Source organism: Gymnoscopelus braueri (genome assembly GCF_963280865.1).
Source record: "Gymnoscopelus braueri genome assembly, chromosome: 10".
Classification (NCBI taxonomy): Eukaryota; Metazoa; Chordata; class Actinopteri; order Myctophiformes; family Myctophidae; genus Gymnoscopelus; species Gymnoscopelus braueri.
The window spans coordinates 3,910,205-3,922,607 of NC_137611.1; the positions used below are offsets into that span (position 1 = coordinate 3,910,205).

General features: G+C 41.0%; 1 protein-coding gene across 1 annotated transcript in view; it reads left to right on the top strand.

The window, feature by feature from the left end:
• astn1 (astrotactin 1) overlaps window positions 1-4,364 on the top strand; it is a gene marked incomplete at both ends in the record, with an annotated part of 727,677 nt that extends 723,313 nt beyond the window's left edge. Inside the window, one exon of the mRNA XM_080440454.1 lies at window positions 4,127-4,364. Coding sequence (XP_080296580.1) covers window positions 4,127-4,364 — 238 coding nt within the window. The remainder of the gene's footprint in view (window positions 1-4,126) is intronic.
• Between the last annotated feature and the right edge of the window lie 8,039 nt (window positions 4,365-12,403).

The window sequence follows — 12,403 nt, forward strand, 5'->3', positions numbered from 1 at the left end:
GGAAATGTTGCTCGTAGCAAAATGTGCAGTAGAATCTATTGATCTGCACTCAAGTACTTTAGCTGTTTTTAACCCATTAAAACCGGGAAAGTGTCATTTAAAGTCTTTGCGTTCGCTATTCAACAATAGCAGATGTACAAGCTCGCAGAGCGTCACTTCGTGCGGCGCTGCAAACTTGTACATCTGCTATTTTTTATGTGTTTGAAAAATCTTGAAAGTGTGAGAGCTACTTACTTAGAAGGCATTTGTAGAATTGGCCTGATATAGAGATGTAAAACACCTTACTGTGACGTATAATGCCTTACCTCACATCTATGGATCTGAGGTGTTTATATTGTACCGCAAAATCTAGATCTGATTCCCCCCACCACCCACACACCCCCCTCTGCTGATAGGGTTCTTTACTGATTGATTCCCCCCACCACCCACACACCCCCCTCTGCTGATAGGGTTCTTTACTGATTGATTCCCCCCACCACCCACACACCCCCCTCTGCTGATAGGGTTCTTTACTGACTCCCCCCACCACCCACACACCCCCCTCTGCTGATAGGGTTCTTTACTGATTCCCCCCCACCACCCACACACCTGATAGGGGTCTTTGCTGCTGGAGATTTAATGACTTTTAAGACCTTTTTAATACCAAATTGTTCAAATTGTCATATATTACATAAGAAAGACGCAAACACTGTGAAAATGTATTTCGGCTACAATTCCAAGTGCTTGTCAGGGTGGGGGGTCCCCAGTTCAAACGTTATTATTTTTGGGGGTACCCAGACTCCCCAGTTCAACTATGATTATTTTGGGGGGTCACTGCCTGAAAAGGTTTATTCTGCATTTGAGCCACGGACCACCATTTGATGAGATTTATCCTCTCAGACCCTCTCAGATTTTGTAATTGTTGGATAAGATTGTGTCCACAATTCCATGCTGTATTGATGTGTACCAGAAGAGATAACAGGCGAACGTTGATCAAAAGAACAATTATTCTATATTCTCTAATTGTGTAGACTTGTTGTAAAATGAAACGGGTCTATTTGTTTTAATTTTACACTCAAGAGTTAAAGATCTAACCAGAGTCAATTTGGTTACCAACTCTCCAATTACTGTAGCTGGGGACCATCTGGAACCCCCTCAAGGACCACTGGTGGTCCCCGGACCACTGGTTGAGAACCACTGCTCTGTAGGGGCGTGCGGTAGGGCTTTTACACTACAGGCTTGTTTCTCCACAGCTCTCCCGTCACAGAGCTTGGTTTGAGGCACGAACATCAATTTCTGAGAAATTGAAATAATTTAATGTCTCCAAATGATGTTGAAGGAAATATCTAATGGACAAAATATGAACTCATGTCTGGTGTGTGAAGGTTGAAGCTGGTTATGGGGGTGCAAATCAAACGTTGGATTATTTAGACTATGGACAGTGTATAAATCACAGCAGTGGCCTTGCCATTTCTGTAGGATTACCTCACTCTGTGACAGAACCTGAAACCATGCTCCCTCCCTGTGGCCCTTCCTGTCTGAAGGAGACAGCCGGGCAGTGGTGTAAAGTAACTTAAGTACATTTACTTAAGTACTGTACTTAAGTAAGATGTTTAGGTATTTGTACTTTACTTGATTATTTCCAATTTCCAAAACTTTTACTTCTACTCCATTACATCTCAGAATCAAATATTGTACTTTTACTCCACTACAATTATAATTGAAAACTTTAGTTACTAGTTACTTTGCAGATATGAATTATTACATTATAAAACATACATTAACCCCTTTAGCCCTATTTTATACGTAGGCTATTTGAAAATAGCCGAAAATAGCGTTGTGAGCTTGTAGATCTGCTATATACTTTTGGTACTTTAAGTATATTTTGATACCACTTTTGTACTTTTACTCAAGTCAATTTTGAATTCCGGACTTTTACTTGTAACAGAGTACTTCTACATTGCAGTATTGATACTTTTACTTAAGTAAAACATTTGAGTGCTTTTTCCACCACTGCAGCCGGGGCAGCAAGGAATTCACATTTATTCCTCCACTACTACCGAACACATTCCGAATTCCACCCAAAACACACAGCGGTGCCCTTCCGCTCCCGCCCGCCGGGTGGGTTTCCTGCATTGACGGAAGTCCAGACAGAATGATGAAACTGAAGCATGTTGAAAAATGAATGAATGGGCCCGGACGCCAAGTCACATTTGTCTTGTGGTGGAAAACTATGGCTAATGGATGGATGTAATGCCACAGAGAGGCAGGGAAAGGAGCTTTAATTCCTCAGACATGGCCTCAACTTGTCCGTTAGCCAAACCAGCCCAGCTGAAAAACCCTCTCCGTTGGTAGGTTGGTGCGTACAGGTAGAGCACCAATGCAGCTATACTAACAAAACCTATATTAACACATTGATTGCCAAGATATTGAACATTGTTTTCTATCCGATGCGACACATTTTGAGCTTGTAATTCGGCTATTTTCAAAAGATGTTTTGAAAACTTGGGACATTCTGCATAACTAGTACTTTTACTTTTGGTACCTTACATACATACCAATACATACCAATACATACCAAGGCCCTCATTGGAAACAAGACCGCAAGGACCTGTTAGACAAAGTATTTCAAATGTAATTGTGCTGTTTTAAAATGTTTTGCCTAATAAAACATTTTGATGCCAATACTTTTGTACTTGTAAGTAACAGAGTATATCTACATTGCGGTATAGATACTTTTACTTAAACACATTTAGTGCCAGAGGTTTTTTAAAACAGGGTACCTCCAGTGCCAGCGTTTCTTACCGTTTACGCTGATGTGTTTAGAGCTGTAGAAACGCCTCCACGAGGACCCGGAGGTAAACAAAGGGTGTCTGGGCGATGGTCGAGGTTCCCGTCTAACGACTGGAACAATAATATTTCTTACACGATCCTCCATTGCAGAGAGATCACACGTTGAAAATGGCTCGTTTTCACCACTGTAAAAAAGTATGGAGATATGGACCCAAATCCTATCATTGGAGTGGACGGGAGGAGGTAGCTTTTTTGGACTCGATCAACATCCGTCCATTCCATTTTACAGGGTCTGCGGATCATTCCAATGTTGCGTTAGTGCGCCCCCTGTGAAGAAAAATAAAAATCCTCCTCCCGTAGATCTACGGTTATGTTATAGTAATACAAGGCAGGTCCACAAATAACGATTTTTAGCAACCTCTGCTGGTCATTACCGTCACTGCATGTCATTCGTTTATTCCTGCATTACCCAGAATTCCATTTGTTTTCACCGGAAGACGGACGCGTTTCAAAAAGCGTTCTTTTAATTGTTTTATACGATCTGCGGATCGTTTCTCTTAGCCAGTGGAGCATTAGTTACCGTGAGCTGTGTTTTCTTTTGCTGTTGTTTTTCCATCTTCAAATCCTATAATGTCTTAAAAACAGCGGGAGATTCCTATTCGTTATTAGCGCAGTAGTTCCTGGACAAACAGGAAACCGGTGCATTTCCGTTTCCGTTTTCCGGTCGGATGGCGTCATTTTCGCGGGAAGGGAGGCCCGCTTTCGGGGGTGAAATTCATGGAGTGGGTGTGTGTGAAACATTTGCCACTCACAAAAGATATACAATTTAACTTTTTTAAAGTTACCTAGTATTAACTCTTACCCTGCCAGAGTTTTTTCAAAAAGTCTGTAGCCTCTGCCAGGGTTTTGACCGATTTGGTACCTTTTCGCATAGCCACAGAATATTTTTCTCCAGTATGATTGATCCCAGATAATTTCTAATCACAGATGAGATTCAGGTGTGGTTTCACAAATGTCAACGAGGTCAATTTGACCTTGTTGTCATGTGTTTGTCCGTTTCAATTTTAACATTGAAGTGGATGGAGTAGCAAATCTTTGGGAATTGTTATCTCCTTATTCGTTTGGAATATCGAAAAGGTGTCAATCTTATATAATTAGAGAATCTTTTTAGAAATATTTTCTTTTTGAAAAAAGTTTTTTTTTTTTTTTTTTTCAAAGACGTTTTTAAACGTCTTTGGCAGGCAATAGCTGAAGGCCCAAAGACGTTTATAAACGTCTTTGGCAGTTATAGAGTTAAAAATGATGACTTTTTTCCACCACTGGTTAACGTTCTTCTTCTCTGCTCTCTTAACAGGAAGGCCGGCCTCATCCTCTCCCAGCTAGACGAACTGTCCCGCTGGTGCCGGGGCCTCCTCCAGGAGCCCAAGATCGGCCTGCGCCGGATGTCCCTCAGGTTCCTCTCCTGCCGCTACACCGACACCAAGGCCTTCGGCCTGAACTGGGTGGACCTGGGCCGGGACATACGCAAGGCCTGCGACGAGCAGTCGCTGCCCGTCATGTACAACGACTACGGGGAGCCCAAGGAACTCTAGAAGGGGGAACGTCACAACCAGTGTGATGCTGTAGAGCAGTAGCCTGGTAAACCCTCCCTCCGGAAATCTCATTTCTATTTGATTCCTGGAGTGAGTCTGGCATGAACCGCCTTTCTGCAATATTGGCTGTGTATGCCAAACGGCCGCGCCTATCAGCGTCGTCGCTCATTGTTCTGTGATTGACAGCTTACGTTGGCCAATCAGGTGGCGAGTTCGAGTGAGCCCAAAACACGAACGGCAGCCATCTTTTTCTTGAGCGGCCAATTCTCCGCTATTTTTTTACTTCAAAAAGCTCTCTAACTTCTATTTTGAGGCACGGAATTTACTTATAAGATATCGTTTGGATAGAATTTAGTTGTTTAACTTCATATATGTGGTCAATTAATCATGACAAAGCCTATTTAAAAAATAATAATTAGAGAACCGGTAGGGGCGGGCAGTGACACCATTGTACCCGAAAAAGGCAACCCATTTTGGGTATGGCTGTCTCAAAAGTCCCGTCGCGTCACATTAAGACTGGTGAACTGCTGATTGGCTGAAGGGGAAAAAATATCATTGGCTGAAGGGGTTGTCAGTCAACGGTATTACTCCCGCCCAACTCCAGCACAGCCAATATTGCAGACAGGCGGATCAGGCCAGACTCACTCCTGAAATGAAATGGAATTGAGATTTCCGGAGGGAGGGTTTACCAGGCTAGTAGAGCAGGGGTCTTCAGCAGGAGGGGTCCGGGGCCCCTATAGGGGGCCCTCTCAGAGTTACTACAGGGGAGGGGGGGGGCCGTCAAATCTTTGTGTGATTGGATTGTTCTTTTCTTTTTTTCACTTGACCACCCTATTGTCCATATTCTGAAGAGAACTTTAAAGGGATAGTTCACCCCCAAAATGACTTTTTTTTCCTATGGATTAGTCACCCCATGGAGACTTCTTTAATTCATGGATATTTTTTTAGTTTTTGTCTCATTCATAAGACAATAATGTGATGACCGGCAGCGGTTCCGGTAGGAGACACAAAGAGTCTCCTTTGTGTCTCCTAGCGGAACCGCTGCCTACCGGTCCGCTGGTCATCAAATTATTGGCTTAGGAACGCACGGAATGTGAGGGATGAACTATCCCTTTAAAACCAAAATAGCAGATCTACAAGCTCACAACGCCTCGCGTTGCGAGGCGCTGTGAGCTTGTAGATCGGCTATTTTTGGCAAAGACGTTTGGTGTTGGTCTGTGAAAATACAATGTTATACAGTATGTAGTGGGGGTCCTAGCTTCATCTCTCTTTCAGCTATAGGGGGTCCACCGTCCTTGGGCTCAGAACGTTGGAGACCCCTGCCTGCCGTAGAGGCTCTACAGCAGGAGCAGAACTTCTGGTGGGCTTTTTGACCGGCTTCGAACGCTATCAATGCACTGAATGGGACATTATCACGTTTCATCAGACCGTTGAATGGGCGAAGTATGAGAAATACTGACTAGGGCTTTCACCAACTAGTCGACTAGTATAACCACTAGTCGACTAGTATAACCACTAGTCGACTCTGTTGGTACTAGTCGAACAATAAAAGCCTATTATTGGGCAATGGGGATCCTTGGAGACGCTGCTGTGGTGCTGTACTGCTGTGCCAGAAGCGCTTCCCCTAAAACGCCTTAAAAATAAGGGCAGGAGGATAATAATAATAGTAATATAGTAGTAGGATGGCATTAAAACAATAGCGCCCCACCTATAAAAAATAAAATTAAAAAAAAATGTAATTTTTTTTAATGTACATTTCGACTAGTCGACTAGTCGACTACTACTTGGTCAAATTAGTCGACTAGTAAAAATCATTAGTTCTGAATGCCCTAATACTGACCTACCCGCCATTTATCAGACCATTCATTGGGTGTAATCAGGAGATACTGAGGCAGAGCAGTCCCCACGACATGATCTACGATTCTGAATCTGTGCGCTTTAGCTCACTCGGTGGTCCCTCTCGCGCCTCGAAACCGAAACTTAACTTTATATAGGGGATAGCAGTGGCGGCCATTTTCTGGTTCCACTCCAAAATAGTCAATGCATTTTTCCCATTGATATTTCCAAAAATATTTATAATAATTATTTTAAGCCTAGAATCAAGCCATCCAGGGGCCATTTTCTGTGATTTTTTAAATTTAATTATATGATATACTATATTTAATAAATACCCTTTGTTTCGCCGTTTTCAAAAACGTTTTTTCACAGAATCAAACGTTTTATGGTCATGATTCACCAGGACCATGGATGGCTTGATTCTAGGCTTAAAATATCAGATATCAATATTTTTGGAAATGTCAATGGGAAAAATGCATTGACTATTTTGGGGTGGAACCAGAAAATGGCCGCCACTGCTATGCCCTATAAGTCATCTCCGTCGGTAGGTCAGTATGTCCTGATAACACCCAATGAATGGTCTGATGAATCGCGGGTAGGTCAGTATGTCGCCTACCTCGCCCATTCAATGGTTTGATTCAACGTGATAATGTCCCATTCAATGCGTTGACAGCGTCACGCTTTGGTGCCATCAATTTGATCCTTTCATGCTTGTTTTAAATTACAGGGGAAATTTGTAGGGAACATTACATTATAGTCCAAATCTCAAAGAGCTCAAAGAGCTTATCAAAACATCAGCACTCTTTTACAAAGGCTTGGAAATCTGAACCCCTTGTCCATGTGTCAAGCCCAGCCTTTTGTTAAAGCATTCGATCATTTCCCCTCCTGTCCTTGCATGGCATGACCCGTGGTCATGCAGTGGGCCTACAGTAGTAGCAAGGGTATTATTATTACTATAAATTAAACCATTAGAAAATAACAGGAAGACGTTTGCATCTGAAGAAATTGTGATTATAAATTCAACCGATACAAAAACAAGATAAAATATGATCCCCCAATGCACACACGCACGCACGCGCACACGCACACACACACACACACACACACACACACACACACACACACACACACACACACACACACACACACACACACACACACACAACCCTGTACATAGTCTTATTATGATAAACATTGAGTTATATACCATTTTGAATGTAGTATTAAAAGTATGCATTTATAAAGAAGCTGTTCCATTGTACATGCTTTAAAGCCGCAGTATGGAGAAGTTTTATAACGACCCAGCTTTTCATGTAAAGTCATCAAGTAGAAGTTGCCAAAATGTACATGTCAGTATTCTGCAAAGTATATACAAGTTATTCTAAAACTTCAACACTACATGTGTCTTGAAAAAGGCAAATTAAAGGACATCTTCACTAATTTTCAACCTTATCTTCATATAATTGCAGTGGTGTAAAGTAACTAAGTACATTTACTCAAGTACTGTACTTAAGTACAAATGTACAAAAGTACTTTTGTAGTACGGTTCCATCTTATAAAATAAAAAGCATTAATGAGGACAAAATATATGAAGATAGGTTGAAAATGGGTGAATTGCTCCTTTAACAGCCAATTAATATCCATACAGCTTGGCTGTGTGCCTATGGGCTCCATGGTCAGTGTTGCCAGATTCTGTGAGAGAAACAAGCAAGCAGGTCTAGGAAAACCAGCCCAAAAGAAGTGACTATGGGCCACATGAGCACTTTAACGTATGCATCAGCTATTTGAAAATAGCAGATCTACAAGCTCACAACGCTTGTGAGCTTGTAGATCGGCTATTTTCAAATACAATCTTGCGGGGAAATTATAATAAGTAGATCTGGCAACCCTGGCCATGGCCATTATGATGTACAGTAACATGTTACTGAAGGAGAGAAGAACGTCTTTGAGCTTCCAGTTCAAATATGATTATTTTGGGGCTCATGGCCTGAAAAGGTTGAGAACAACAGGTATAGTGCAGGCGCACACGTCACCCACATGCATTTGTACCAAGTCTCATGTTAATACGAAATGAATGCTTGTAGATATTTGTATAGACGGCAAAGTACATCATAATGTCATAATTATAGCACAACATTGTGACTGTCCTCTGTAAATAAATATACAATGTGATATTGTTTCTGTACCGTTAGCAGTGTTGATTTTGACAGCAAATTTTGATTTAGTCTTTTGAATAAAAGTCCATTTAGTTTTAGTCATGTTTTTGTCTAGATTTAGTCGACTTAAATGTATTTGGGCGGTGCCTTGATGGCGTCGTAGTGGCTGATTTTACACTTGGTTGCATGCTGAAAATAGCCGATCTACAAGCTCACAACGTGTCGTGCTACGACGCGTTGAGCTTGTAGATCTGCTATTTTCAGAGCACAGCACCCGAACGCAACCAATCATAAAATGACTGGATCTCTTCTCCACTAGTCCCTCACTAACATTTTAGTCTAGTTTTTATTTGTCAATACATTGAGCTTGTATTTAGTTTTTATCAGTGGAAAAAGGTAGCCGACGAAATCAACACTGACCGTTACTCACCTGACACAAAACGTATTTTCTTTTATGTACAGTATAGAAACTCATAATGTAATGTGCATAACATGCTAAAGCATTAATAATCTGTGTAATAAAATATTGAATGCATTGCAGACATTTGTGCTATTTATTATTACATTATTAATTCAGTAACATGTTTTTCTTGTGAATGAATTTAAAATGGCTGACTAAAATCCCTCTAACAAACATTCAAGTTCATGGGATACATGGGTTCATTCATGGCAACCTCCAATTATCTCACGCACAAACATTATACCGTTCAGTAAATCTTTTTGACTGACAAATTAATCATTACGCTGGAAAATGGCCATGGCCCATGACTACTGTACACAACAAAGTGTTTTCTCAAAGTTCTACACACTGCACGCACACACGCACACTATCTCTCATCAGCCGAGAGTACTGTGAGCCTAAACCGACACTGTTAATGTGTCGCTACTCTTTTCTGATATGATTATATCAGCAGTATTGTTAAGAGTTGTGTTTGAACCCAAATGCAAACCACTCAGGAGACAGGAAAGTGTTAATGCCTTGCAAGGTGTTTTAATGTCCAAAAAGCACAGAGACTGAAAACTGTATAGATATATCTATATAAATCTACATGAATATACACATACAGATGTATTTGTATATATGTAGATATTATACAATATAAAACTACACTTAGGGAGAGTCCAAGCATGCGGGTCGGTAGCCAAACAAACGATCCAGAGGAATGGTGGTGGCAAGCAAGGAGTGGCACTGCAGATCACCGGGTCTGGAATGCGAACAAAAGACAAGAAATCTGGAGGATTGCAGAAACACATAGAAAAAGGCTCTACAGTGTACGGACAGCAGCAATGTAGGCTTCAACTATACTTGCCAGCAGTGGTGGAAAGTAACTAAGTACATTTACTTAAGTACAATTTTGAGGTATTTGTACTTTACTTGAGTATTTCCAATTTCCAATACTTTTACTTCTACTCCACTACATCTCAGAGGAAAATATTGTACTTTTACTCCACTACAATTATTTTAAAACTTTAGTTACTAGTTACTTTTCAGATATAAATTATGATATTATAAAACATACATCAACCATTTCAGCCCTATTTTATACCTAGGCTATTTGAAAATAGCAGATCTAAAAGCTCACAACGCGTCGCATCGCGACGCGTTGTGAGCTTACGTTGTGAGCTTACAACATTTATGTACTTTTAATTTTGGTACTTTAAGTACATTTTGATGCCAATACTTTTGTACTTTTACTGAAGTCATTTTTTTTATTCTGGACCTTTACTTGTAACAGAGTATTTTAAATACCACAATGAAATATATAAAAAACACAATGAGATAAATAAAAAACACAATGATATAAATACAAAATGCAATGAATTAAATAATTACATGTATTTATTTCATTATCTTGTTTCATTTCATTGTGTCTTTTATTTATTTCATTTTTGTATTTATTTCATTTTTTAAAATGTCATACTGTCTTTTCATAATAATGGCTTCTTTAACAGGATAATAGTTTGACAACGCAGTCTGTCAATCAACACCATAGGGCAGGACCTATTTGCTGATTGGGTAATCCCTTGCTCTCGATTACTTTGGTCTGTCTGTAAGCCTATGGAGCCTATGCAGTTTTAAATCCCACTGAATGTCACTAGTGTTTTTATCTGTAGGTAAAGTACTGTAGGCCTATTATAATCAATTTATGAAGTAAACGTTATGGCAGATTTGAATGAGAATGGGTTGAGGGATGTGATGTTTACTTTAGAACAGATAGTTGTTTTTCACGGACAACAGGCAGACCCCCGTGGACCCCCCGCAGAGCATACGCTGGAGGTCCACGATGACCTCCCTCACAAACATGATACTTATTTCATTTGATAATGTGCCCCTCATCCCAAGCTGATCTCCCGCATGGCTCAGTACTTTGGGTAGCTGAAATCAGTAGCCTCCTACAATACAAGGGCACTGAAGTCGTTCACACCAACATCAACTACGATGTCAAGGCACTCTTACCACTGAACTCTGGTCCTGGTCTTGCTGGTTTGTCAGTATAGTTGGTCAGCTGGTCACCCAGGATGGCTAAGCTGGATTCTGCTGGTCAGGAGTCCAACAGAAAGGCTTGTATGACACTGTGCTACAGTATCCTCCAATAGAAAGGTTTGTATGACACTGCTATCCTCCGTTAGAAGGGTTTGTATGACACTATCCTCCTATAGAGACACACAGGAACTACAAATTTCACTAACTGGAGACGATATTGATTTAAATAAAAAATATTTTTCCAAATGTATGGAGTATCTTTGTCAACTTCTTTTTTTTAATAGTTGATGTGTTTCACATTTAATTTGCCACTTTAATGGGTTACCCATAATGTTAACACAGCAGAGGGTAGACGGCAGACAGACAAGCAGTCGCATTTCAGTGACATCACTGTCTTTACGAGTGCCGACTTTGAATTCTCATCCAAATCCCGAATTATATTCATTTTATACCTACCGTGGAGCTCCGACGGTACATGAAACATTTAAACGTGTGAGTTTACTGCTGTTGTTTTAACTTGCCTGAATGTAAGTTGGGGAAATAACCCAACTAAATGGAGGAGTGACATATCCCGACATGTTCAACTACTTAGTGAATTCTCCAGGTTAGCATTAAAGGGAAACTTCGCCGATTTTGCTGCCCATAGCGTCAAATTACGTTTTCCGCAGCTCTCACCTTATGTCCGCACTACATGACTGCAGGTGACTACAGGTGTAGTTCAAATCCAAACCAACCCCCATAGCTCAAAGGACCGGCCCCGAAGGTGTCACCGTAACATTGTTCAACCTTCTTTCCCCACTCGACCACTCCCATTAGCTACCTCACATGTACTAACCTCGCATCACCAGTCTTTCCACCTCGGAGGAAACATGTACTATCATGGCGTCTGCAAACATATCAGAGTTATACTTTAGTACCCGGACCCACACGCAGCTATGCGACAGTGAGGAGCAACAACCCGTCGGGGATGTTTCCTAGTGGAACTGACAGAATGTACACGGACGGTGGACGGTGGACGCTTGTCTCTCGAGTAAGTAAACATGCTGTAAAGTTGCCACTATCACTATAATCTCATGTTGTATCCCTCGGGTAGACTAAACTAGCTTGTGGAGCCGTGGCGTGAACGGAACGTTTGTTATTGTTGACGGAACCCTGTGTCTTTTTTTTTGGGAACATGACTGTCATGGCGGAACTTCAAGCTGGTTTTGGCGCTTTCTCCATTCACAACCCTTTCATCTACATAAACGTTCATATTTCAAATATAAAGTTCTTACCCCGTGGCCACAGATGTTACAATTGGAATCGGATGGGTCTAAGTACCCGTATCTTCCGTATTTTTCAATAAAAAAACATTTAAATCCGAATGGTGGCCATTTTCTCTTAGATGTATATAATGTATCAGAGTGCAATATACATATCAACCGATAGGGTCGCGTAATTCAAAGCATAAGGAGAAAATGGCCACCGATTGGATTAAAATGCTTTTTATTAAACAATACGGAAGATACTGGTACTTAGACCCACCTGATTCAAATTGTAACATCCGTGGCATGAGGTCAGCA